The 27,654-nt window shown below is 36.2% G+C and overlaps 4 protein-coding genes and 1 long non-coding RNA gene across 12 annotated transcripts in view; 3 read left to right on the top strand and 2 right to left on the bottom strand.

The window, feature by feature from the left end:
* The window catches only part of LOC110839751 (uncharacterized), a 61,043-nt gene extending 52,336 nt beyond the window's left edge, over positions 1–8,707 (bottom strand). The window contains exons 1-2 of one of the 5 annotated variants that reach the window (XM_022084236.2): positions 8,604–8,707; positions 7,580–7,659 (exon numbers count right to left, since the gene is read on the bottom strand). In XM_022084236.2, the coding sequence (XP_021939928.1) occupies positions 7,580–7,582 (3 nt within the window). In that variant the 5' untranslated portion in view covers positions 7,583–7,659; positions 8,604–8,707. Of the gene's footprint in view, positions 1–6,543; positions 6,586–6,608; positions 6,852–7,579; positions 8,081–8,603 lie in introns of those variants that run through there. The other 4 variants (XM_022084234.2, XM_022084235.2, XM_087354135.1 and 1 more) reach the window with 4 other exon arrangements.
* Positions 404–5,255, top strand: LOC110839760 (uncharacterized). 2 transcript variants are annotated; one of them, XR_015536608.1, is made up of 3 exons: positions 404–637; positions 3,312–3,448; positions 3,726–5,255. It is a non-coding gene; the product is annotated as an uncharacterized LOC110839760 (long non-coding RNA). The 2 variants fall into 2 exon arrangements; XR_002546615.2 differs by having other exon boundaries at positions 3,723–5,255.
* A 183-nt stretch (positions 8,708–8,890) lies between the features above and the next one.
* Positions 8,891–13,064, top strand: mRpS18B (mitochondrial ribosomal protein S18B). 2 transcript variants are annotated; one of them, XM_022084248.2, is made up of 5 exons: positions 8,891–9,064; positions 10,743–10,902; positions 11,535–11,632; positions 12,659–12,789; positions 12,875–13,064. In XM_022084248.2, exons 1-5 carry the CDS (start codon positions 8,963–8,965, stop codon positions 13,002–13,004), a joined length of 621 nt encoding a protein of 206 aa, XP_021939940.1. In that variant the 5' UTR covers positions 8,891–8,962; the 3' UTR covers positions 13,005–13,064. The 2 variants fall into 2 exon arrangements, with proteins under 2 accessions (XP_021939940.1, XP_021939942.1); XM_022084250.2 differs by lacking the exon at positions 8,891–9,064 and adding an exon at positions 9,139–9,373.
* On the top strand, positions 13,032–16,495 carry Pyroxd1 (pyridine nucleotide-disulfide oxidoreductase domain 1). Its single transcript, XM_022084244.2, has one exon. The coding sequence runs from the start codon at positions 13,032–13,034 to the stop codon at positions 14,460–14,462; it is 1,431 nt and encodes a 476-aa protein (XP_021939936.1). The 3' UTR covers positions 14,463–16,495.
* The window catches only part of neb (kinesin family member nebbish), a 36,078-nt gene continuing 22,899 nt past the window's right edge, over positions 14,476–27,654 (bottom strand). For both annotated transcript variants that reach the window (XM_022084230.2, XM_022084231.2), the window contains exons 8-17: positions 22,234–22,394; positions 21,725–21,928; positions 20,633–20,896; positions 19,728–19,964; positions 19,500–19,635; positions 18,168–18,323; positions 17,075–17,233; positions 16,253–16,393; positions 15,435–15,672; positions 14,476–14,954 (exon numbers count right to left, since the gene is read on the bottom strand). In XM_022084230.2, coding sequence (XP_021939922.1) covers positions 14,566–14,954; positions 15,435–15,672; positions 16,253–16,393; positions 17,075–17,233; positions 18,168–18,323; positions 19,500–19,635; positions 19,728–19,964; positions 20,633–20,896; positions 21,725–21,928; positions 22,234–22,394 — 2,085 coding nt within the window. In that variant the 3' untranslated portion in view covers positions 14,476–14,565. The remainder of the gene's footprint in view (positions 14,955–15,434; positions 15,673–16,252; positions 16,394–17,074; positions 17,234–18,167; positions 18,324–19,499; positions 19,636–19,727; positions 19,965–20,632; positions 20,897–21,724; positions 21,929–22,233; positions 22,395–27,654) is intronic.

The raw sequence follows: 27,654 nt of genomic DNA, 5'->3' as shown, positions 1-27,654 counted from the left end.
TTTGGTACTCTTTCCTCTAGCATTAGTTCTTCGTGTGATTTCCACATTTCTCTGTATTTTATCATTTGCTGCATTACTGGCTCTATGCCCAATTCATTTCTAATGTCTTCATTTATGAAACATTCTTGCCTTGTACTGATTTGATTGGCCTTATGTTATGCATTTCTGCTGCTTGTAATTTGCTTATTTCTTTGATTGTAATTGTTTATGCTTCACTATCATACAGTAAGATAGGTTGTGCCACGAATAGCCTCAAAATTTTTTAACCTTCCGATCTATGTAATGATCCTTTTCAGAAGTCACATCACAGCCAACATTTGTAAACATAAATAAACGTGTTATCTAATTTATTTAAATCTTGTACAGAATCACTCTTTGAAACAGACTGCTTCCTTTACTTCAACAATCTTCTGTTACATTTTGGTTGCTGTATCCTTTCACCATACAAATAGTTTAATATTTAAATTTGGATGGAACATTATAGTATGCAGTGTGGATATTTGGCAGCTGTGTTCCAGCTCAGCCTTTCTACTGTGTGGTCACATCAGCTGCCAGAAGTTGCTGCAAGCCTGCCATGATGAAAGGAAAACAGTACTAACAGAATTCTGTGTGAAAGATATGAACTTTCTGTGGCCAGGTACATATTATTTAGTTTTTTCCATATCAATTCAAATAAAACCAAGCCATATCTGACAGAAATAAGGTCAACATGGGCTGAAGTCCATTGTCATCAACTGATTTAACATATCAGTTACAAAAATAGGTCTGGTTACTGGATCACATGGCTGCAAAGAGTGCACAACTGTGATTTTATAAGGCTATAATTTCAATAATTTTGTAGTGGTTCCTGCAATCTCTTCTGATACTCCTATTTCTTGTGTAAGGCACTTAAGCTTATAAGGTGAATATCAAGATGAGCTCCAATACTGTCAAACTTCTCTTCAGTTAATACTTAACCGTTTCAGTTTTTCGTCTATTAACGTGCCAGTGACAAGATAACATGTATACAAGAATACCCAATGTTATAGTGTAAACTTATCCACATTCAACACAAGGGGAACCCTGAACAGAATAACTGCACCACAAGGAAGCATACTACCTTTTTATCATTATTGTAAACTTCCAGTAACTTCTGGCAAACTGACATGTAGAAAGGAAGTGCCATAGCACAACTGATAAATATCCTTCCTGAAGATGTACTGAATCATATTTACTTTAGGATTTTTAACAAAACTTAGAATATCACATGTCAAGAAAAGCTGTGGTGATCACCATAAATCTAAAATATTTTGCATGGGCACCATGGTAATTTGCTTTACCTATGAAACTAGCAGAGTTAAAATGTGTTTAAGTGAAAAAAAAAGGCTCATTATCACACATAATAATCAAAAGCAGAGACAATATGACTTCAGTTAAAAATAAGGAGACTAGAACTGAGTAAAATATATTACCTTGTGATCTAGGTTGATGCCATTTTAGTTGGGCAACAACATAAATGTCACAGAGAAAACCTAGAAACCATCAAGTTCTAAAAGTAAAGATAAAGAAAACCAACATGTTCATATCTCATCAAGAGAATTCTGGCCAAAATCATGATACAAGAACAGCTAATAAATCCACTTAAAATGTGAGAGCTGAAAACAAGAACTGGCCAATTAGTAATGCCTTCAATACTGATGTCTATAGTTAAATAAATTTTGGTTTAAAGCAGTTGAATATGTCATCACTTCTTCATTTATGTTGTTTTAGTTCACAACAGCATGGTGTTGATGGCCAGTGAGTGATACAATGTGTCAAAAATATTAACATTAGACACAACTAAATTAACATTTTACATAAATGTCTATAACTCTCATCATTTGAGGTTAAACTCTATTATGGAAAATTATAAACTCACAAAACCATATCACGGAATATCTACCACAAAAAGTAGAAATGACTGCAATTACTATACTTTCAGAAGCCTCAATTTTTCTCCCCTTTCCATCCCCAAATAAATTGAGACAAAATAATACTTAAGTAAAATTGAATGTGTGGGAATGAAAAGGACGTCAGTATTTCTTCAAAATGACAATTTTTATAATTGTTCTGTAAGTGCATATATTAACAACAAACCACCTACTATCATCCTTAGCTTTAGCACGCTAAAAATTCATGCAGTTCAGAATTTGTTGAATTTCATGCAATACCTACAGCTCCCACACATATCAGCATAAGAGTTTACTTTCATCACCTCTGGGTATATACATTTCATTTGGAGTAGTAAATACCCTAAAAATACCATTTTTATTAATGAAGGGCAAGGTAAGGCAGAACCCAATGAAATATGTTCCTTATTATTGGATTGCATCAAAAACCACATATCAAACTCTCAATAAACTAATTTTTTTAGACATCTGTCCTGGTCAGAACAAAAACCACATTGCTGCTAGATTCTTTGCAATATCAATTGCTAATGGGAGGTTCAACAAAATACTTCAATACTTTCATGTCCAACACTCTTACATCATGTGACAGACACTTTGGACTCACTAAAACAGTTCTGCATAAATAAATAGGGTAAGAATATTAAAGTATGAATGAGCAATAAAGTAGAAAGAGGGTGTTTTCAAAACATGTGCAACAACTTCAGCACAGTGGTGGCCAAAATCCTACAAAGCACAGTCCTATGGCAAAGCTGCTTCTAGAGCCCAAAAAGTTAATTTTTTGATTTCACAATATTACATGTGTGAATACAGCTCTTTAAGATCATCATCACAGATTTTATGGACGGCTTCATCATAACAATTCCAGGTTTCTCTCTATCCCAAATAAAAACTACTTCCCAAATGGCAACAGCCTAATAAACATGAAAAATATAACATAAAAGAGGCTATGAAGAACACTGAACACAATCAATTAAGACTTTTACACTTATAGCGATCTGAAATGTAAATTAAAAACTTGTTCACTGTCATAATGAGAAATAATCTTCCCTCTCAACCACTTACATTTGCAGAAAGTGTGAAAAGGGCATACTTAAAAACAATAATATATATCACGCACAAGACTATTAACACAAAAGTCATAGTTACAGAATTCAAATATTGATATTGCTAATTATGGCTTCAGTGTTTTACACAATTTTTTAATTCTCTGAAACATAAACAGTTTCTTCCATTTTGTCAAAAGTTTGCTAATGTGACGTGCCCTTTTCATTTCCCCACACGTTCAATTACACTAGAAATATCATATATTCACAAATTTGTTTCCTCAAGATTTTAGGAAAATTCCGCTTAAATTAATACAAATGTATGTATTCTCGTGCCAAGGTAAAGAATGAGTACGAGCTATGCCACCTCTCCACAAGCGGGACTGCTTTACTTTTTGCTGTTCCTGCCAAATCTTCAGAGAGCAAGTGTTCTAATACAAACTTAAATTGAGAAATTCAAAGTACCTACAAACAAAGGTAAGGTGGAAAACCATGCATAAGGATTATTATCAGTATAAAATACCGACACTTTCAGAAGCTGATCATGTGACATATTTTGACATTTAAATTCTATTGTATTCATGAAAATTATACTAAAGAGAAAGCATCTACTGATATGTACTGTTAAAGTTGTAAGATAAATCACCATAATCATTAAACCTGAAATGGAGTACCTACAAAGATAACAGTTCAATAAAAACACATGTGGAATATAACCATGATCCATAATAATCATTACTTTCTTTATCAGCAGAAGTGTGTAAGCAGATACTGAAGATAATAAAAGTCTGAAAAGGAAACAAATAAAATGCATCCCAAAGAATTTAGAATACTACAAGAAGAATGACAGAACTGCGTAACAGGTACATGGTTATGGGCAACATTCAAAAGTTCTTAAAATGTGCTATAAATGTGAACTATGTGGTATTTTCTGCAGCTCTACCTGCACTGTGGATGCAAGTTAATACATATAGGACAAAGCTTTCATGGTGACCGAACTCAATATAATCCTCTTAGGCAACAAGCTGTGTTCAGTTCTGGACAGAAGACCATTCTACTGTTGATGGAGGCAGAGGAGGTCTCCAAAGGCTTTTGTCCAGAGTAACACAGCTTGTTGCCCGATAGGATTTTATTGAAGATAGACATAGGGAAGGAAACAAGACATACCTATATTACTTCATTGCCTAGGATGAAGGAAAGCAGAGGAAGGAGGAAATAAAATTGGTGCAGTAAAGATATACACAAACAGAAGCAAATTTTATGAAATATTTATGTATATATCCATTTCCATAGTGCAGAATGATCCAAGCATAAATTGAATATCAATAACTTGTTCTGTATCAATGACCAAACACCCACGCAGCTCAAAATATTTTGCCTCCCTATCTGCTATCTTGGATAATTACATCATGGTGAGTGAGAAGACACATAGCATGTATGGAGAGATAAATGAATGTAAAATTCTTGTTGGATGAGTGCAGGAAAGAAACCTCTTGTAAAACCAAGGATAAATATGTGTGCAATATTAAAAATTTATATCAGGGAAACAGGGCCAAGCATAGTTTTCCTTAGTCCCTCCAGGCAAATTCTAGGATAATAGATCAAATTAGGCCATGGCAACTTCCTTCAGCATTCTTTCCAATTCACTTTTCACTACCATCCTCTCATTTGATGCAACAGCCTGAGCAACTGAAACCATGCTCAAATATAATTAAATACCAAAATTCTGCTTCAAACAAACTTTCACATTTGATTCCAGTAATTCAATTTCAGGCGTAACAGGAAATTAGGAAAATATTTAAAAACAGGAAACATTCATGGACATTAGATATATTTTACAAACCAGCTGAACATTAAGCAAGAGTCTGTAAAGTAGTTATGATCTTACAATATGCTTCATATTAATATTTTTTTAATATTTACCAATATAAACTGATCACAGAAAAAGTGGGCAAACATATTTATAAAACCTTGGTTGTAGTAAACTAATAAAAAAACATAATTGTAATACTGTACATAGCAACTGCAATTAAAATAAAAATGCTGTTATAAAATGGCACCCAAGGTGAAATGTATCTTACAATGCAAGATGTCCCATAATTATAATGCTCAATTTCGTAATTCTGATACTTAGATATAAAGTTTATGCAATGCTTACAGTTTACAATCCATTTTAATAATTCATTCATATCCAATTAGATCTAGACTGTTGAAACTCTTTGTACTGGATGACTTCCATTACTTGTATATTATCTAAATAAAACATCTACAAGTGTGAGTCACATGAATGTGGTATCTATGACAAGGTTGTACAGTTCAAACTTCGCATGAAGCTCTAGTCTCTTAATAGGTACTGAACAATCTTCAATAGAGAACCATACAGTCCATTTTCAACAAGTGCCTGAAATTTGTATATTTATTACCATCTTTACACAACAAATAATCTCTTTATGTCCATGCTCTGGTACAATCTTATGCCAGAAATGTATTAAAACCAGCAAATACAGTAAAATGGATTATGTAAATAACACAGTACTAAAACCAGTAACTAACATACCAATATGAGCTGGGATAGCTCAGTCAGTATAGTGACTAGCTACGGGCTGGACGACCGGGGTTCGACCCCGACGGGGGCAGAGGATTTTTCCTCGAGCCTCTGCGTCCAGACCGGCTCTGGGGCCCACCCAGCCGCCTCTACAATGAGTACCGGGGTCCTTTCACGGGGGTAAAGCCGGCCGGGGCATGATGCTGACCACTAACCCCCATCTAGTGCCGAGGTCAAGGAAGAGAGCTATACCTCCACTCACCCCAAATGCATACATGGCGTATAGTGGGACAAACTTTACTTAAAACAACATACCAATTGAAAAAGAAACCTAATATATATGGTAATAGCCTTAACAAACAGAAATCATACAAATGATGACAAACAGTTACTGCTACCAGAATATGAGCTTACTGGGTTTGTCTTATTCCTGCTATGTTTTGGGCAACATAATGAAATTATTAACACAAGGCAAAAGACATCTTAAAAACCAAATAAAATTCTTTTCCCACACGTATGCAATAAGAAATATGTCTACAACTTGAGAAATATGATTCACTATAAAAATCTTCATGGCCTTGTTTGGAATTGCCTATTTCAATTATGAAAGATTTTCTTGCCATTTAATTAAACTTTTTAATTGTCTTACCAGGCAGAACAATAAAGTTTTGATTGGTTAATCATTCTGTACTTACCAGGCAGAACAAAAAAGTTTGATTGGTTAATCATTCTGTACTACTTTTACACAACTGTCAATAGGTATTCTTGGCTTATGGTTGTGAGCTGCAACGAATGCTACCTTCACAAACGTAACAGCAAACACTGCAGTTACCATCTTAAAGGTGAATGTGTGTGGGGTGAGCTCTACAGATCTCATAGAAGGCAGGTTGCCAGTGGCAAGTTATATTTGATGGTCCTGATTGGAGGACTGGGCAGAATCTTGTAAAAAAAAGAAATGTGTGGTAAGGAAAGATGAAATTATTTCCAGAGACAGCAAGTGTTTGACTCTAACTCACGGAACGTCTACCTTTTTCCATAGCAGTGGTGATTTCATCTGAAAATAGTCCTCAACGTTTTCCTGTACTGTTTTACCTTGTACCTCCATTGTAGGTGAAATTTTGTGATGTGCCATCAAGTGACTTTGATAAACTCAAGCTGTGCTGCGGGTAAAAACGTTATGCGGAAAATTATTATTCTGGAGCCGATGATTCACTCATGCGCATTACAATAATGGGAGAAGCCATCACTGCACTTTTCGCATCGGCCACGTAGAGGTTCTTCTTCTATTGCACAACAGCCCGAAGTCGAGTCGCGAATACCAACATTAATGAAAATCAGTCCTACCACCATAATTCTTTCAAGCACGATATGAACAGAGACGACCTTCACGGCCAACAACACGCGTGCGCAGAGAATAGGATATTCGTATCATTTCTATACGAATCAGTCGCGTTGGTAAAATCAATAAAATAAAAAAATTATCTGCAACAAAAGGTACATCCATTCACGTTGTTTTATAGTTCATAACGCCGATAAATGGCGGAGCAACGGCCATGAACGGGCCCATTAAGCGTTCTTCGTACGCCAAACGATTATGCCCTCAAAATGAAAGTTCTGGTATTTTATTTAGTACATTAACTACCTATTCCTGTACCAACCAGAACAAACATGTTCCGGGAATTCAACACCAGAGAGCAACACTATATGGCCATTTTTAATTCCAATATTGCACGTAATCCAATAAAACGCACAAGCGACTCTTACTAACGGTAACTTCTTTGTACAGTTATTTGCAACTACTATGGTGTGAATTTATGGATGACGCTGGCAACCATATTGCTACACAATTCAATATGTTAAATGCCGACTGTTACTACATATCGAGACACATGGAACATCCATATAAACGCAGTGCTCTGGAAAAAATGAAGTTCCAACAGTCTCATAAATTCACTATCTACAACAGATCCATACCGAAAAATGTCGGAACCTGAAAAGACGTAATATCCTTCATTTAACCTTGGTAGCCATTTTGAATTTCTGTATGGACATAATATACTTACCATTGTAGAGAATTACCTCGCACGACTCACATTAAGTCACGATTCTTCATGAAATACTCATATTTTTAACTGTTCAGAATCTGAAACCACAGAAGTTACGCATTAGCTTCCAACACGGGAAGACTGACGATGACTTAGCTCATCCACAGCAGCTACACAAAGCGAAATATCCTTACACTAATACCACAATCACTACTTTATACACAAAACAATTATGCATTACTGTTTAGTTCTTAAACGTACTTAAATCCAGTTTAAGGAAACAAACGGATCCTGCTTGTAGGGTCCTTATTAAGCCATTGTATGTACTCAAAAAGGAAATCAGATTTCGTAAATCTTCCTCTACCAATAAACAAACATATATCAGCATTTGTCCATAACGTTCAGACCATAGTTTTAAAATACAAAATTATTGTGGCATATAAAGAAACACGCAGCATCCAACGCGAACAAAAGACCGCTTTCTTATGCACGGTGAGCTGGCAAACTATGCGCAAAGCTTCTGAGCAGACCCCACCCTACTACGTCACACAAAAACGAGACAAAACTTAAGATACATATAAACATAAATTCACTTCTAAAAATTAAAATAGTAAAATAATTTACAAACTTGTTTTGTTTTAAAAATATTTTTAATTTACTTGGAAATATATTATAGCCCAAATTCCCCCACCTACTAGTCCATTAACGCAAATCAATAGACTACGTTAACATTTTCATATTCATATACATAACTGACATTATATTGGCCGTTCCATGAGCCACTTACATCAATCTAATAAACTGCTCATAAATTAAAATACAAATTATTCGGCAATAAAATATGCTGAAGACAATCTACACGGAATGAGAAAGCACTCTCGTTGGGTTGCTTGTGAAAATACAAATCCTCATGAATCCTATTTCTGATTACGCATCAGAAAATAAACAACACATCTGTAAATAGTATGTAACAATTATATAAATACTTTGTTTGATAATACATACGCTTACGTGACATGAAGCGCTATAATAACACACTTACCTACGATAAATAAAACCATATAAAATTGGGTATAGGGGATCTTACGTCACTATAACCCTTGGACGCACATCCATCGTACAAAGTCGACCCCCTCCACTCTACAAAAGAAATGAAGTTCCGGTCCGTTTTATGAACAAAATATCTCCGAACAGTAGATTTTACTGTATGATTTAAGATAAATGTTTCCTCTTGTCTGTATATTACACCAAAAATAAATTTTCATGCTATATGGATTTGGTTTGGAATAATGTTGCAAAGTTTACCTTTGTACATTCACAAATTCATTTGATTTCAGGTGACCCACTATAACCACAATCCTTCAGGTGGAGTGAAATATTCTTGAACATTCTTGATACAATATGGCCTTGTTGTTTTATTCGAGGTTGGTTGCGAATTACTGCAAGTTCCGACCGGAAAAAGTATGTATCTGCAAGTGGCCAGTTGATAGCGTTTCGTGCAAGGTAAACATGATTTCAGATATTTATTCCAAATGCGTAATGTAGGAGAGGCATAATATCGATCACGTTCTGTGCTGTTACGATTGGTATCGACTGTTTTGTCATATGAAATAGTTTTCGGAGAAGCGTGCATAGTTCGGTCAAATTTATTATGCTTGGTGACCCAAAAAGGATGTCCAATTTTAAAGTACTAACATTTGCTTTGGTAGAGGACAATGCAGTGGCCGTTTGTGCTAGTTAAGGAGTGGGTTTGTCATGGCTACTGGTAGGAACTGTAAAAACAAAAATCCAGAGACAATTCGAGGATATTCGGTAGGTTAGAATTGTGATAGGTCTAGTATGTAATACATTGTCACTATATTGTAAGGTTGTTAGAAACAACTAAATTTCTTGGCCTACAAATTGACAACAAATTAAATTGGAAAGCACATGTTCAATACATTATCCCCAAACTTAGCTTGGCATGTTTAGCCATGAGGGCAGTTGCAGCACTCATGAAAAAAGAAAGTTTAAAATTAATTTATTTTGCTTACTTCCATTCCATCATCTCATATGGAATAATTTTCTGTTTAAATTCAACAGACATCAAAAAAGTAGTTTACATTCAAAAGAAAATCATTAGAATAATGGCAGGCACTAAAAGGAGAGCCTCTTGTAGGGAATTATTTAAGAAGTTTAATATTCTTCCACTAGCCAGCGAATTCTTGCTCTTACTATTATAATTTACAGTGGATAATATGGAAAAAATTCAAGCAAATTCAGATATCCACAATATAAGAACAAGATACAGATACAACCTTCATGTGCCAAATTCTAACCTCAGTAAATATCAAAAAGGAGTTTACTATACAGGAATTATGTTATTCAATAATCTTCCACCTACTGTCAAAAGTTTAAATAATGCTATAAAAATGTTTAAGCCAGCTTAAAAAGAGTATCTCCTATCTCACTTCTACTCAGTAGAATTTATAAATACATGTAACAACTGTGATGGTTTCTCATTATAATTATTTTGCTGTAATACTGTGGTCCCAAAAGTCTGTAAATAGCTGTTGTAACTATGTATTTATATTTGTACTAGAAACAAGTATTGTATTTGTGCTATGACCTGTTGTACATCCTTGGCTTAGGCCTATGAAGGATCTATGGAATGTAAATAAATTCTCTTATATTCTATGATTTAAATTGATGGAGATGTTATTAAACTGAGAACTGACGATTTTAGAAATTTAGTGTTTTCCCACAATATACTGATCAAAATCCAGCATTTTTTTAAATATGAAGTGGGCATAGTCTGTCACACTTCTTTTGAAGTAAGTAGTTATAGTAAAGACTCATTCTCTCACCTGTCCAAACTTTTAGAAAAGCATGCCTTCATACTTACTGCTTGTCCATTCATGTGAATATATATTACATAAATAGACTAAATGTAGAAGTACATTTTACAGGGGTTTCAGGTGGTTTCCGAACAATTTGACTTATGAGCACAGGTCTATGACCAATATGTAAGTACCTACTACAACTCTCTGATTTGTAGAAAATTGCTGTTATTGTAATAATATTGCAGCATATATTGGGGTATTGAAGGCCACCCAAATACATAACAGATGACAGGCATGTGGCCAACATGCAGATACTTTATAATGTCATGTGGACTTGTAATGTATATTGTATATTGCAGGACCTGTTCATTCGTCCATTAACAGTTGGTGTCCCATCATTTTGTAAACCAGAATCAGAAGTGGAAGTCAAAGATGACAACAACAAAAAGCATGATCCCTCAATAGATAGTACCACTGTTGTTCCTGCAGAAACTAGTATCAGATATCTGAGAAGCGAAGGTATGTATTAGAAATCTGAAAGATACACATAAAAGGTTTTGTTTTATTGGGAGTATTAAATCCAAAAAGTGTTTTTTTATGTTTGCCAAGTATATAAATAAAACTGCATTTAAAGAGTTAGGAACTTTATTCAAAGCAATATTAATAGTGAAGGGTTTTCAGAGCAATTTCCATTTTTGCCATAGTATGGTCTTATTCACTAAATTCATGTTTAGCTGCCTAGTGATTGAGGTATAGTTACCAGTAACAGAAGACATTCAAGTGTTCTTTCAATCATCTCTTTAAACGCAAGCTTTGTAAATAAGTACATCTTTCATTTTACTTAATATTTGAAAGAACAGGGAAAATTATTACTTTCCTTAACTTATACTGTGTTATTAATTAGGTGTGTGTTGTAATATCAAGTGTGAGGAAAGAATTTTGCATAGTAAAGGTAATGAACACCACAGAACTTATATTGTAAATGTGATAAATGGAATCAAAACCAATTACTTGTGTAAAATGGTTGGGGCAGCCAGATGTGGAAATTTGTTTTTATATATTTTTCACTAAAAGGATGGAGCTCTTTTTCTCTGTTGTGATAAAACTGCAGTTTTCATACTGACCATACAAACACTGTATTGTTCTTTCAGCATACAAAGAAACTTATGGTAATGAGCCAGTGTGGATTCAGTATAGAAGAAATCACAAAGGAGCTTTCCCCCCCCTGAAGACAAGAAAGACATGTATTGTAAGTCAATTGTGGAAAAGTATTGTGATTTTGTTACCTTAAATACCTTATAATGTTATTTCAGAGGAATGTATTACCTCCATGTTCACTGGAGATGGAGGTGGTATGTCCCTCCAAAACATTTACACTTACAAGACCACACAGCATTATCCCAGAAAACCACAAACATCTCAACCACCATGAGGATCTGATGTATGTATAGTCTGCGAGCCACGAGAGTAGACGTGGCCTTGTCAGACGTTGCTTGTGTGGCAGGGGGAAAGTGGGTTCTGCGCATGCGCTGGTGATGTATTCCTTACCTAAGAACATTGTGCTATCAGTCAGTCAGTACATTAGCTCACGACGTACGACCTGTATAAGCTGTGGGTGTTTTTCAGTCCGTTAGTAGCACAGAAGTCTACCCCACCTCCCTCAAAGATACCAGGTCTACTGTCGTGGCTCGCGGACAATACCATGATTCCATAATATCTGTGAAGCTGGTAGACATCTGTGGATAAAACTTTAGTCATGCTTTGAAGTGATACACTATAAAGAGAGAATATATTCTTTTCAGGGGAGTTTAGTGTACAGAATTTTGTGCCAGTTGTGATTTTAATTTTGCAATCTATAAATTCCAAGGTCATGTCAAGAGCAGAAAAAAATTTCAGATTCTCACAGAATTGTGATAAGTAGAGACAGCTTGCACTTTCGGGGTGGGTGGGGGGGTGTAATTCTACCATATCCTGCTTTTAGAGACTGAACTATAGGGCCAGTTTAGTCTCCAAAAAATCTGCCTTCTTAAATTTGCCAACAAAATATTATGCTAGGCTTTTACATAATGAATTGTACAGTTGAGCTGTGATAGACAGAACAATATAATGGCATCAGTTATATGGAGAAAATATACTTTCTTTTCTGTCCTGATACTTTTTGCAAGGCAAACAAATCACACTAAAATGTTTCAGTATAATATTGTACAATTTAAAATGTAAAATGAATAGAAAAAAAAATTCACTTTTTCAGAAAACATACTAATTTTTTTTTCAGAGAGGTGGTATAATTTCAACAGGTAACCCATGCCCAATCTGCAGAGATGAATATTTGGTACTGCATCATGAGAATGTGGATTTACTAAACCAGTTCATTTCACCACATACTGGAGAAGTATTCAGCTATTCGTGAGTAGTTTTTTTGCTATTACTCAAAACAAATTATTGCATATTCTGTATTACAGCAAAATGACATTATATTTTTTCCCCCCAGAAAAACTGGTCTGTGTCAGAGGCGTCACTTGGAGCTGCTGGTGGCAATAGAAAAGGCAAAGGACTATGGCTTCATAACTTTTGATGTTCCTTTTCGTGAATATGACTATTCACTATATTATAAACTCTAATAGTCTGCCAAGTACAGAGTACCTATAATGGAAAGCTATTCATTTGTTATTGTGGGAGGAGGTATAGCTGGAGTATCATGTGCAGAAGGATTAGCATTTTTGAGGCCTGATAAGCAAGTTTTGCTGCTTACAGCCTCACCTGTCATTAAGGCTGTTACCAATATTGTTCACCTAACCAAGACACTGTGTGAATTTGATGTTAAAGAGCTCAGAGCTGAAATATTTGCTGACTTACATCAGACTGTATCTGTAATACAAGATACAGTGACATCAATTAACACTGAAGAGCATATAGTTTCTACATCTGGTGGAAAGTGCATCGCGTATGAGAAGATATGTATTTGTACAGGAGGAAGTCCAAAGTTAATAGCAGAAGAAAATCCATTTGTTCTTGGTATACGTGATACTGAATCTGTGAAGGCATTTGAGACTAGAATCAAGGATGCTCGCAGGATTATTGTTGTAGGAAATGGAGGCATAGCCACTGAGCTTGTGCATGAAATTGAAGGAGTAGAAATAATATGGGCTATAAAGGATAAGCATATATCAGCCACATATATAGATCCAGGAGCTGCAGAATTCTTTCAAACACGGCTGTTAAAGACAAAGGAGAGAATGACAAGTCAGACATCATCCGCTGTAAAAAGACTGAAATATACTGTCAGTGGATCTTCTGATCTGAAGGATAGACCTAGAGGAGCAGCCTTGGGTCCAGACTGGCATGCCACTTTCAGCATTCATGGAATTCATGCTAACATGACGAAGGTCACAGTGGAATATGAAACTGAAGTAAAGGAAATCAGTTACAAAGCAGAGTTAAAGGATTCAAGCAATGAATCATGGCCTGTATATGTTCATTTGACAAATGGCAAAGTCTATGGCTGTGACTTCATTGTATCAGCGACTGGTGTAATACCAAACAATTCTGTATTAACCACAAATGACAAACTCATTCTTGCTGATGATGGAGGGATAAAGGTTAACTGGAAGATGGAGACAAGCATACCTGACATTTTTGCTGCAGGAGATGTATGTACTGCATCATGGGAACAAGCTGCACATTGGTTTCAGATGAGGCTGTGGACTCAAGCTCGACAGATGGGGATGTATGCAGCTAAGAGTATGGTAGCTTCATTATCAGGTGAAACAGTCCTCCAAGATTTCTGTTTTGAGTTGTTTTCACATGTGACACGGTTTTTTGGTTATAAGGTTGTACTGTTGGGTTTATACAATGGCCAGACACTTGATGGGCAGTATGAAGTTCTTCTCCGAGTCACAAAGGGGGTTGAGTACATCAAATTAGTAATGAAAGATGGAAAGATGCAGGGTGCAGTTCTCATAGGAGAAACAGATTTAGAAGAAATGTGTGAAAATTTGATTTTGAATCAACTTGATCTCAGTGCCTATGGTGAAGACCTGTTGAACCCAGACATTGATATTGAGGATTATTTTGACTGAATACTTTCAGAGAGACAGATTATAATTTATTGTTATCAACAAAAACATGATTTATATTACAGTACATTATAAAATTAAAAACCTTACAACTGCTGTTGTATTACTATTCTGTATTCCGTTCCTGTTGACTTGTTGTCAAAAAGAATCTGACTGCTTTCTTTGTTCTTGATAACTGAGGACATGGTGATCGGAGACTTGATCTCACTGGGGCAGAATGTGAAGGCAGACAAGGAAAATATCTCTTCTTGGGACTGCTTCCAAAGAGTTGGGGAGAATGTTCTGAAGTGTTATATTGTTGTGTAAATGATATGTCATGTTCATGGCTGACATCTAAAACAAACCTCAGTTGCTGGATAAGGCCATGTAGTGAATCCAGAGTTGTGCATACTTTCTCGCACTTTTTCCTATTCTTGCACAATTTGTGAAGTCTGATGGCTGCTGTTTCCATTTGTTGCAGACAGTTGCTCACACCTTCAGTATCACGAGTGCAATCTGCAATATACAAAAATATTGTTATTAGAATTAATCATATTCTTAGAGACTGCAAGATGCTTTTTATTTTCATAATAGCTCTATAGCACATTATTATTTTCTAAATTCAAAAAAAGGAAAATGCTGATTGAGATGAAACAAGAGGTTACTGAATGTTGTTGCAGGGACTGAACTGGGCTTTGACACTGTGAAGTGTTTACATCTCACTGTGTCATATTACACATCCTAATGATAATACAAAGTACATGAGTAGTCTATTTTTAAAATAAAAATTTGTGAATATACCCATCTTAAATTTTACATTATACATCAGCTGATAAATGTTTATTCATTTAAATTCAGCTCCTGACAAATAATGAGGCTAAATAGCAGTAACAATGCAAAGATAAGTAAAATATCTCTTGACTTCTTACATAATCTGTTACAAACTATAATTTGATTTTTGAGACCTAGTGTGAAATGTAAGGAACTTTCTCATACCTGCTGTACTGGTGTTGTCAGTCACAGATAAATAATTCTGTGAACTGCCTAGAACTGAATCATTATTTGATGAGTATTCCACTGACAAATGTTGTATGCTGTCATTGAGCTGTTGTTTAATTTGGTGCATATTGACTGATATTCGGCTCCTATTGTGCATACTGTCGTGTTCATTTCCTTTCCAATCATCAGCTTCCCATGATAAGTCAGTGTCCAATAATTCCTTAAAGCTGTCATTCTGAAAAGACAGTACAATTAAAATAGTGCACTTGAGTTTAGGTTTGTGTAGGATGGTAACAGTTTTTTTAAACTGCTGAAACTGCTTGTATCAAATGAACACAGTGTACTATAAGAACAATATGTTTTCAATATATAATCACCATAATAATATAGAGGGAAAGTGTACATAAATGTAAGACCATTTGAATCTCAGATCTTCAAGAGTTTTGAGGTTCTCACAGTGGAAGATGATGTTTGTGTTTTGGATTGTAACACTGTAGGCTTATAGACAGATAACCAGATAAATGTTTTTTTTAATTAGGTGATTAAATTCTGAAGAGACAAGCAAATTATATAAATATTTTACTGAAATTAAAGTTATACTGGTTCTTCACTATACTGAAAGGCAACAAAAAGTCTCTTATGTAGTTGTTTACATTTTAAAGTATTTTTCATTTTTATACCCACTTATGAAACAGACCAGAAAAGAAATTTCTCTTGATTTTTCCTCATACTTTCAGGAGAATTAAAAGGAGTAGCATATTTTAAATAAATGTGATGAAATGTGTTGTGCAGTTAACAGATATGAAGTAACTAACCGGTTCATAATCACGCAAAAGACTGAGCCATTTGAGGAAATTTGTAGGCTTCCAGAAAGCAGTCAGATGTTTGTCAGTGTCACGAACTCTTACTTTGGGTTCCAGGCCTGATTCTCCAAAAATGTATTGGTGCTGAAATTCCTGCAACATAGAAAGTTGAATTTCCAGAGGCTTAGGCCAATTAAAATGTGTTTGAATGAAACCTGTAGCAAAATACATATAAATAAAAACCTGTCTAATGCATTTCCTGTTCAGAATGATGTCTAACAAAGAAGTACTTTATTATCAGTGCTTTTAAACTTTCCTTTACAATTTTCCAAATGAATGGAGATATCAGCTTTTGGTCTGTGCCAATGGTGTGAATTTTTGGATGTAAACATAAATACTATACAGAAAAACAGACATAGCAATCTAAAGTACAGAGATAATTCATACTCCCCACAAATAAAATTCCTGAATTATTGTAACATAACATCACAATCATTCAAGCATTTGCAAGATAAGGTCAAATATGTAGATCTTTGACAGATGTACTTGGTAGAGTATGAGACTTCTCAGCGGTTGGTGGGAAGTGCATATGATTAAGATCTCTATGATAGGAGATGAGACACCAAGGATGTGGGAAATAGAACTGTAGAGAAAGTATGGGGGAAGTGAGTTTATGAAGGTCATATTATTTTGGGCAAGAATTCAGTGATATTTTTTAAGTAGTGATGGGTAAATCAAATGTGTTTCCTGGGTGGATGGTAAACAATTACAAATCCCAAGTGAACATTTGCACACATTTATGTTTACTGCATACGCTTATCACAATCAACTTACAAAATGAATGTCCATCTCTTTGCAACGCTGATTAGCTTCTTCTACTGCTACTATAAGTTCATGGAGATGTGTACCGTCCAAGCTGTCAGAGAGACTCATTTCCATTTTCAAGTTGCTTTCTGTATCCACCACAGTTTCATTTAAGGCAGCTTCAATTTCCTATGCAAAGATACAGTTTTGTAACAATTACAAGAATGTAATGCGCATTTGCTTCCAGAAATACCATCAGCCACTCAACAAAATCTTGTCATTATACATTTAGGCCAAGGATAAACATGTACTTGATTCTCTGTTTATCTGGCTGCGGCAAATGGGTTAATTATATTCCTGGACCCTTGTCTTCAGGTATGGCATTTAAGTATTGTGGCATCACTATTTGGCAATGAAGAAAGTAAGTATCCACATTTTAGACATCACCGGTGTTTGGTGGTAAAGATGAAGATAAACACAATAGTGTGAGTGTTGTTAAGTGTACCATAGAAAAAATAAGATGGAAACAGCTTCAGGCAACATTGGTATTCTACCAGCTAATGGACACAGTAATTTACTAAGGCACAGATGGCAAGGATGAAGGAATCTACTTCTGAACTTAGAGCACTCACAGGATCAGATTCTGTATATTCCCCCAAAACTTATGGTGATAAAGATGATGGCTGATACAGATGATCTATAGTTAAACATGGGCCCAGAAACCATTGTAAGTTCAAACTTTGTCAGAGGTGATGGGCTGAGAAGGTACATGAAATGAAATTAGTATACAAACCACTAAATGGTGTACATTGCCAAGACTGCAATTCAAATCATAGCACTTATGTATATTTTGAAAATATTATAGTTCCTATCACTATTAAATTAAAGTAGAGGGAAACAGAAGGGAAGGATTGCAGGGGTGAGAGTATCTATGAAGTATACATAAAATATTATCCAAGTTGTTGGGAAGCACAGGCTATCAGTTTTTGACATGAAAAGAGTTCTATTTCTGGATGTGTTTCCACAGACTTACTTTATGATACAATATCCTATTCATGCTTATGATATTTACCCGTAAAATGTAAGAAGATGAACATGTTGAATCAATCTGTGAGAATCCTACCTGCAGGAAGTTGGATCTGTATGGTGTCACAATGAAGTCTGTGGTAGTTTCCTGAATTGCACTTCTCCTTTGAACCTCAGCTTCTAACATATTCTTTTGTATCTCTAGTTCATCTTTCTTCTTTTGGATTTCAGACAGAGCATTCTTTTGCTCCTCCTGCAAAGGATATATGTGTCAGTATTTTTGCCCAAAATTCCTGTTATTAGAAGCAGAACAGTAACACATAGAGCAATATAAAGCAAATGTCTCAACAGATTTTGTAGTATCAGTCTATTGTTTTTCTCCTCACAATTAAGATGAATATCTGTAGTTTAACTAACTCCATGGGGCAGAGTCCTTAATAAACTCACTCAAGGTTACTATTAATTAATTTAAATGCATTAAAAAAATGACAGGTTTGCTTGAATAAAGGAGACAAGAATGCATACAGAATTTTGGTGGAGAAATCACTTGGAAGATTAAGAAGGAGGCAGGATAATGATGTGTGAAAAGCCACACTCAAATTCAGAGTGCACACATTTTCAAAATATGTTCTTTATTTTGCATACCTCATTCATTTTTATTCATTGTGAAGAAAAACCCATTGCTGCAAAGGAAGTCACACTACAAACATTAATATTACTTATGCATCGTTTAATGATACTGTCAATAGCTTAGGTCACACAGTATCAAACGAACAGATGATTAGTTAATAATGAATTGAAAAGGATCTGTAAAGAAGTAATCATGGCCTAATTTAAGGTACCATTCTATAAATTCCCTTGGGTGAAGTGAAAGGAACAACCACCTCAGCCACAATGGCTGATATTCAGATTAATCTCTACAGGCACCATACTTCATACAGTATTTTCCAATTGAATATTCACAATATTAATAAGTGTTTCCAATAAAAGCTGCTGACTTTAGTGAGAGTGAGCATGTGATTGGCTCTCTTTCAGTGACAGGTTTTGGTTTTACTAGTGCTGAACCTTAGACTGCATTGCCATGGATACACAATGATAAATCAGTCCCATAGATGTTTCTCACCCATGTCTCCCCTCTCTACTAGATGGCTCTAGCAGACAAATCAGGATTGAGCATAAATTGTGCAGAGGCAGTCAACTTGTCGCTCACTACTCAAATGTACTATACAAGACTAACAAGGACAAGCTGCGTGAGCAACTGTCCAGAACGGGTCAACAAGACCAAGCTCCATCCAGACAAGAACTGGGAATGAAGCAGTAGGCCAAGTGATATTATACTGTAACAATATTAAGCGCTTGTGCAGGACTCCACCCTTAGTTAGCTTTTTGGTTGGTTGACTATGTCACTTAATTTTCAGTTCCTACTTACTAATGCGGTGCCTATTTGTTTGAGTTGTTGTTCATAATTCATTCTTTGAAAGCCTAGCTGCCATTCTGCCTCTTTCTTTGCTGCTTCTAATTCCTGGACTGCTTGTCTCTTTGCCTCATCCAAGTCAGCATGAAGTCTGAAAGAACACAATACTTAGCATTTATATTCACTTAAATATATTAAGGGCTACATCTAGTCACCTGGAAGATAATAATGCTTTTATCTTACCTTTCTTCTTGAATTCTGAGAATTTCTTGATGTGCAAATTCATAGTCCACTGGCTGCCCCGTGGCTGCTGTGTCATTTTCATATGGGTTGCTAACCCTAAAGTAATGGTTTCCTCCTATCACTAGACGGTCACCATGCTGGAGACCAATTCTTTCCTTTGCTAATTCTCCATTTACAAATGTCTCACCCTTGGAACCCGGAATGAGAGTTAATTTTGAGTCCTTATTCTCAACTGTGCTGCAATCAACAAAATCAACATGAACATAAATGTATGAAAATTATGTCCACTAATACTGATGTTACTAACATGTGGAATCCCCATGTGCCCTATATGCATTTGTGTTATGTTGCTAAAAACTCAGTTTATTTCTAAAGTTCAACAGAAAAACACATGAAATATCAAATGTAAGGATTATATATCATGACAGATGCAATGTGAGGGTACTTGTAAACTGGGATTATGAAGAAACTTAGTGAGAAAACTGTCACTGCTTATTTGAAAATACTATCCCCAGAAAATGAGGAAAATGACAAATTATGAATGAGATATGATACTAAATAAGCATATGTACAAGCCTGGCCAAACAGTATATTCCAAGGGCTAGTATATGTCTCATAGAGCTGCTCCTTCTTCAGTGATTTCACTTTTATGTCATGCATCTTGTCTTGAACAACCCTCTAAATCATTGCAGTACAATCATATTCAACATACAGGAAATAAAACACATCTATCTAATTTCTAGAGACTGAGTCACAGCAGTATGGCCTACATGTGTAATGAAGGAGCTGCCATTTGAAATATTTGTAACAGACTAGATTTGGGTTTAATAGCCTTACATTGTGTTTTTCTCAGTTGTACCTATCTCCTTAGTAGCTGAGATGATGTTTAAAACTGTGAATCTTACCAGTGATGTGGTTGGATCAGAGGTCCACTGAGAGCAATGTCTGGTTGTTGATCCCCTGTGGTTGCACCTAGCCGGCCAATATGGATAACACCTTCTGGCAAGAGATATAATAAGGTGCCTGAGAAGCTGGGGTCAGCTGCTAGATTAACAAGACAAGGTGAATGTTGCTTCCAATCCAATTGCAGGGCCACCCCACAGCGTCGCAGATGATTCAGTTCAGCAGATTTCTGTTTCACAGCCTCTTCAAGACGTTCTGTCCACGGTCTGAAATGTAGTTGTGAAACTAAAGTAATGGACTTCATCAATTGTATAGTTCTTATATTCTTTTAGCACATTTACAGTGCAAGGTGGTTTCCTACTTCTGGCTCTTTCAAAGTAGCCAGATTATTTTATGTGCCAAATCGGACTACACTTTTCACAGATGTCAGTAGCTGATAGTGCTAGAACTGATATGTCAGACACAACAATAAACACTCAATACGTTAAACAGGTAACAAGGACATGTAACTTCAGAATAAGGACTGACAGGACTGGTAGTGTAAGGCATAGATGGGAAGTGGAATGAGCCAATGTTCTACTCATTTTGACGAGTGTCCCTGTGAGAAGTAATAACCAGATTTGATTACTTTCTCTACAAATTTCAATATCCAGTGGCTCTAAATAAGTCCTTTGTAAAAAGAAAGTTTAAAATAAAAACAAACAAAGGGACATTTAAAAGAAATAAAATTGCTTACTCTTTCTGAGAAATATAATGGTCAAGTTTTCTGCACTCAATACAGACTTCATTTTATATTGTATCTCATCACCACTATTTACACCAACACCACATTATCATTATGACCAGTATTCATTTAAGTTATGAATACTATCAAAGTTTAATTCTCATTTATCAGTTGTAACTCCCTCACCTAAAACAAAATCCTGAGATGTGTCAGTACATGAGAATGATAACCTATCACAGAAAGCAAAATTGAAAAGATACTGCAATTTAAAATGATACCCTTTGGTGATAATAATTCTACTATTAAAAGTTCATGAAACAGAATGTGTTTTGTAGCACATAATGAATGTTCTATTGAAATTGTGACATACTTTTGAGCCTTTGTCAGTTCCTCAGATTGTCTCAGTTGTTCTTCTTTGTGTTTGAGCTGTTCCTTCAAAATCTCAATCTCACGCTCCTTGTCATTTAGATCAGTCCTATCTGGCTGCAACAATCGGCGAGGCACTCCCATCTTCATCTGATGTTCATAGTCCTCCCGCAGAGCACGTAAATGATTTACTTCCGCTCGCAGTTCTCTGAAATCATTATGTGATCATATTATTTAGCATCTTCAGACTGGATTCAACACAGAATAGTGATAGTGTTGCCCTCATCTTGAAAACTTGAATAACCACCATTTCGTTATTGATGATGATATGAACACACAATGGCTTACAATACCTGATGTTCATATCAAATTAATGAAAGTTGGATAATTAGTTTGAATGCTGTTATACAGTTGACAAACAAGAAAGTTAGGTTACACCACACATTTTCATTTTAAAATAAGGAATACAGGCTGATATTGGCTGTGGTCATCTTTCTTTATAGATGAACAAACCTGATAAGACGGTCATGCGGATCTTCATTGACCCGCACTCGATTAACAATGGTTCTAGCTTGACCAGCATAACGAAGTGTAGATAATGTCTCATCCAGATGTATGTTTGCTGGACTGATGGTTGCCAGCATTGTGGTTCGTGAATTACCACCCAGACTCTCCTGCAAATCACAAGTCTTAAATTACTGCCAAAACTTAATTAACTACAGTATTGATCAGCCTAAGTCTGTGAAGATAGCTGTTATTTGGGTTTTTACTGCCATGAGAACCTCAAATCTGAACCAAAGTTCATACCAACAATTCTGCTAGAACAAAAGCTACTAATGCTATTTTATTTTAAATTGTTCATACCCTTCCTAAAACCCCAAATTATACTGTAGTTTCACCCTTCGAAAATGAGAATGCTCTTTCCTGTAGATTTCAGTTACAAACTTCTAATTAAAGAATTTTGGAAATGTTAATCATTATCATCCATTGATGTTTGCACCAAAATAGTCATTTGGAAAAGAACAGATTAAATTACACTTTAAGTCAAATGGGACTGAACCTGGGTTTCAGTGGTGAGAGGCTAGTGTCTTAAGTGCCTCAGCTATGGCACAGTCCAATATGTATGAGCATATATTTTTTTTAAATGTAGTATAAAGTAACACAATATAAAGGATATCTGGGCACCTGCGATTATTTTCAAAACTCCAAGTGTAGGGATTGAACAGGAAAAAATAATGATTTTAATGTTTGATAAAGGGCACCTGCTATGGTGAGTCTGAATATGCCAAGGACATAATAAAACACCAATGGGTGCATGCAATGCATCATCCATATGAAAAACAAAATCTAACATTAATACCGAATGCAGAACATGTCTCCACTGGAACTGCAGCACTGATCTTAAGGCACTGCAGACAACCCAAAGTCTACTACATATGTGGAAGAAGTCAGGTTGGTGAAGTCTGATTTGCCAAAAACAAGCAACATCAGTATTCTATGGAAGCCCCAAGTTACACCCAAACAAATTACAATCTTGCTATGTTAGAACACTACCTCAGAAATGGGACTGGGTGGCCGAGGATCTGTCCCTCATCGCGGTGTTTCGAAAAATCTCTTATCTTTATGATCATTAATCAAGTAAGCTGAGACAGGCAGAACATCACACATATGGGAGAAACAATAAACGCAATACAAACAGTTGGTTGAAAACCCTGAAGGGATGTGGGCAATTCGGTTACAGGCATGAATAGGGCAGTGTTAGTAGATAATTTTGGGGCACACACGCCCACTTGGCTATTGTATTCTTTTTCTCATATGCACCATTTGAGAAACAAGGTAGTTTTTCTGACGTATAAATTCTTTAGATACCTCTGTCTATTTTTCGAAGCAAAAAACAAAACGTTGTTTCCAGGTTTGTCCCTCCAAGAGGTGCATTTTTGTATTTACCACTTTAACAGTGCGCCATTTGGAAGAAACATGGCAGAAAACAAGGATTTTTGCTGTTACACAGAGAAGATATGAACTAGCTCAGGACAGGGTCCAATTACGAATTTTCTGTGCAAATGTTGACGAACTTCTATACTGCATTTAATCAGAATATTTCTTTCCAGCTGGATAACAATAAACCGCTCTAGCAAGGCCCTGTCGTTTGCTGTAACGCCGTTTGAACAATGTTTCTTTAAAATATTCGTGTCCACTGTCTACTTTCTCAGAAGGTTTATTTTACAGTATATCGTCTGAGAGCAAAATTCATGCAATCTACACACCACTTTCTTTTTCGTGGTCAGACATCGATGACATAAAGAATAACACCTTAGGTCAATGCCATCATTTTCCCCTCCCCCTCTAGCCCGCCGTCCAATGAAGTCATTCAACTCTGACACACATTCCTGATGGATGAATACCTCCTCGGCAGAGACTTCCACTTCCTCAATCATCTCGCGGATCAAACTTCTTCCCACACTCACAGGAACATGAAATTACCATCACTTGTCTTCTATCCTCTCACCCTTCTCCCTCAACTAAATTTCCCAAAAATTTTATAACCTTCATCTCCGTTGGGAACGTATTAAACTGCCATTGTTAGTTGACCTCATAAAGATAACATCAACAGCTGACACTATCTGTCAGGAAATTAAGCACCTTACTGATGTACATAATACACGTAATATCAATTTTCCGATATATAATTTTTATTTTCATATTTTGATAGTCAGCATAAAGCCGACGGTATTTCTCGGACGTCAACTATTTTCATAAGTACTAATCACTGTCCGAGAAACAAATTCGGGTTTCCAAGGTGGGAGACTCATGCGTTGTCAAAAAGAAACGAAACAGCTTTTTGAAAATAGGAACGGACATAAGGGATTTAGTTATAACCGTTTGTTTATTAATATTATTAAATCCCGAAGGGAGGAGACTATTTGGAAGAGTTATGCGTATGTAGGAAGGTAATATAAAATGGATCTTAAACAAGTACGGTGTGCACTGACTGAATTCAGCTGGCTCAGAATACGGGTCCAGTGACGGGATCTTGTGAACACAGAGAAGAAACTTCTGGTTCCATGAAAGGTGTGTAATTTATTGACCACTTGAGTGACTAAACATCAGTGACTGTTCCACAATATTACACTTGTTGTTTTTCGTATCTCCCTATCGTTTAATTAATAATGCATCATTTTCTTACTTTGGGACCACTTTTATAATTCAGTCACTGCGAACCATAGCGAGTAAACTTGCATTATATTCAGACAGTACAAATTTTATCACACAGACAAAAGCAAGTGTGGCACTTGACGCAGTAACCGACGTTATTGAAGGTTACATGCCAAACAGTCAGACAGGAATGGAAAATGTACGAATCCTTGAAGAGAAACAGTTGACAAAGTTCGCGTGTTTTTACAAGAGGACTGGTCAATTGTGCCCCTGGGTTGCACAACGTTTACGCAAGGCGCCTGTTAGACATCGAAGCACATAAATCGAGAAGCCATCAGGTAGATGGTAAGGTGATCGTATGGGCTTGGGCAACGCTTTTGATGAGCTCTGTTTCCTATATACAAGTTAAACACAATCTGAAACGTCAGAATGTCGACATTATATTCGTGGAGGTATTGACATACACATCCCCAACAGCCTTCCTCCCCGCACCAAAATAAAGTCGTACGACAAAAGTCTCTACTTACCACACAGAGAAAAAGTAAAAACGTTCTAAATTTAGTAGTAATCTGATGTTAAGAAATTAAATCGTTCTAACATGAAGCGAGAGACATAAATTTTCAAATTCAGAAAACAATAATTATAGGGAAGGATAATACAACAGGCGCAAGAAGAGTAAGAAGTTAAGATTATGGTCTGTCGAAGGTACCATCATCCAGCCATATTCCAACAAACGACAATAACGCGTGGGGAAAAAAGAGCAAACACATTTGATGTCTACATTTCGCACAAAGTGACCGCGTGATCTCAAGTAATGCAATGACCAGACATAATTAGTCTGCCCTTAGAATATCCGCTGAGACAGCAAAATTCGCTCACAAAACCTATCAAAATAAACACTTATGAATACCTGCTGCAAAATTCAAAAGAAAATAGGAACCGTCAAGTATCACGTCGATACTTTAAGGCAGTTTATTCGTATTGGCGTTCGAAACAGATCGGCGAAGGACACAATGCACCATCGCGCTCTTATTTCGCTATACGCAATGAGCACACAAATATCAATACGACTTTTACCGTGATGGAACGACGTCAGATGAGGCATGTAGCACGCATTAAAACGCATACAAAACCGTACAGAAACATGCCTCTTGAAGTACCTAGACGTAGTAGATTAATTCAAAACCAACAACAAAGAAGCAAGGCGTGGGTGTGGCATATTCATAAAATGTTAGCATAGTGAAACTAATATTATTTCGTGCACATTCAGAAAATCTTCAGACTAACAATGCCTCCAAAGCAAGGGGGTCTGCAAACGCAACAAGTGTTTCTCCTGATATTACATTCACTTACAGCATCGCATGGCACTTTGCAATACGTCTGTACCACTTAGAATTATTTTCAATGCCACAGATAGTAAGCACCGAAAGAAGGTACAATAGACAGACGGACAGACTACGTCTGTTTCATGAACAAATGTTTGTTTTGCGAGAGATACGACCCTGAAATCTGTTGACGTCCGAGGCGGAGCAGGAGGGGTTCTGTTATTCTTATTTATACCTAATGCGTCAATATGTCACAATCTCAGATATGCGTTGGTATACATGTTTTGGTACAGTGAAGGTGTTTAAGAACAGGGAGTTGAAGAAAATGACTGAACCTAAGAGAGTCCTTCTTGAGAACTAGTCAAAATATTTCCCGACTTTTAAGGAATGCATATATACTGTCTGGAAAAATCCTACACACGTGAACAAAAATAACTAATAAACAATAACGTTTTATGTTGAACGCACCCATCTGCAGAAAGTTTAACCAGAAGTACTAAAAAATAATATGAAATCAATGACCTAATTGTGTCCACTGGTACAGTTTTCATTTTCATGGAAGCCGTAATCACACACAATCTCAGAATTTCATTCCGTCGCCATGTTTGTAATTTACAAGATACAAGACTGTTCACAAAAATTAAGCAAGCATTTCCATATCTCTGCCTGAACAAGCAAGCGGAAAGCTTAATACGGATTTCCATGAAAAAGCGGGACAGAATGAGGAAAACCATTAAACATCTGACACAATTTCCCCGGGAGATTCCAACTACGTGTGCAGACAGAAGATAGAAGTGTATAATATTACAAGAAGCCAACTATGTGGTCTCAGGATTAAAATGGCAACAGAGCAAGCAAGCAAATTATAATGCGAAATATATGAACGCAGTATAGGGTACTTCCCAGCATGAAGTACTTCAGATAATACTGATTCTTTAGGGAGGAAGAGAGATGAAAGGGAAGTCTTATCGCCTACCTTTTCCACTATCACCAACTATTAAAAGTGCCATATTCACGCTGTAGACGGGATAGCTGACAACGCAAGCCATCTTAAGTTTAGGTGAGACTTGAGGTTCCCAATATGATAAAAGTGAAGATGGCTGTCTTTTGAAATCTTGCGCCATATACTCTAGGACAGTGGTATTCAACCTGGGGTACGCGATGACATCTTAGGGGGTTCGTGAAATTTAAAATGTATATACGAGGGTCGCTCATTAAGTAATGCCCCACATTTTTTTCCTCAGAACATATTTATTCAAGATGGCTCAAATTTAGTGACAATATAAATCAATGTTTCCTTTACACATACTATTTTTCCACATAGTCCCCATCAACTTGTACGGTTTTACGCCAGCGTGGAACAAGTGCATGCATGCCTTGCCGGTACCAGCTCTTGTCCTGTGCACGTAGCCATGTCCTCACTGCTTGAATCACGCTCTCGTCATCTTCAAAT

The sequence above is a fragment of the Zootermopsis nevadensis genome, unplaced genomic scaffold (assembly GCF_977971745.1).
Source record: "Zootermopsis nevadensis isolate Lab colony 2312 unplaced genomic scaffold, Znev_1.0 Znev_ptg000022l, whole genome shotgun sequence".
Classification (NCBI taxonomy): Eukaryota; Metazoa; Arthropoda; class Insecta; order Blattodea; family Termopsidae; genus Zootermopsis; species Zootermopsis nevadensis.
This window is presented reverse-complemented; position numbering and strand designations above follow the sequence as displayed.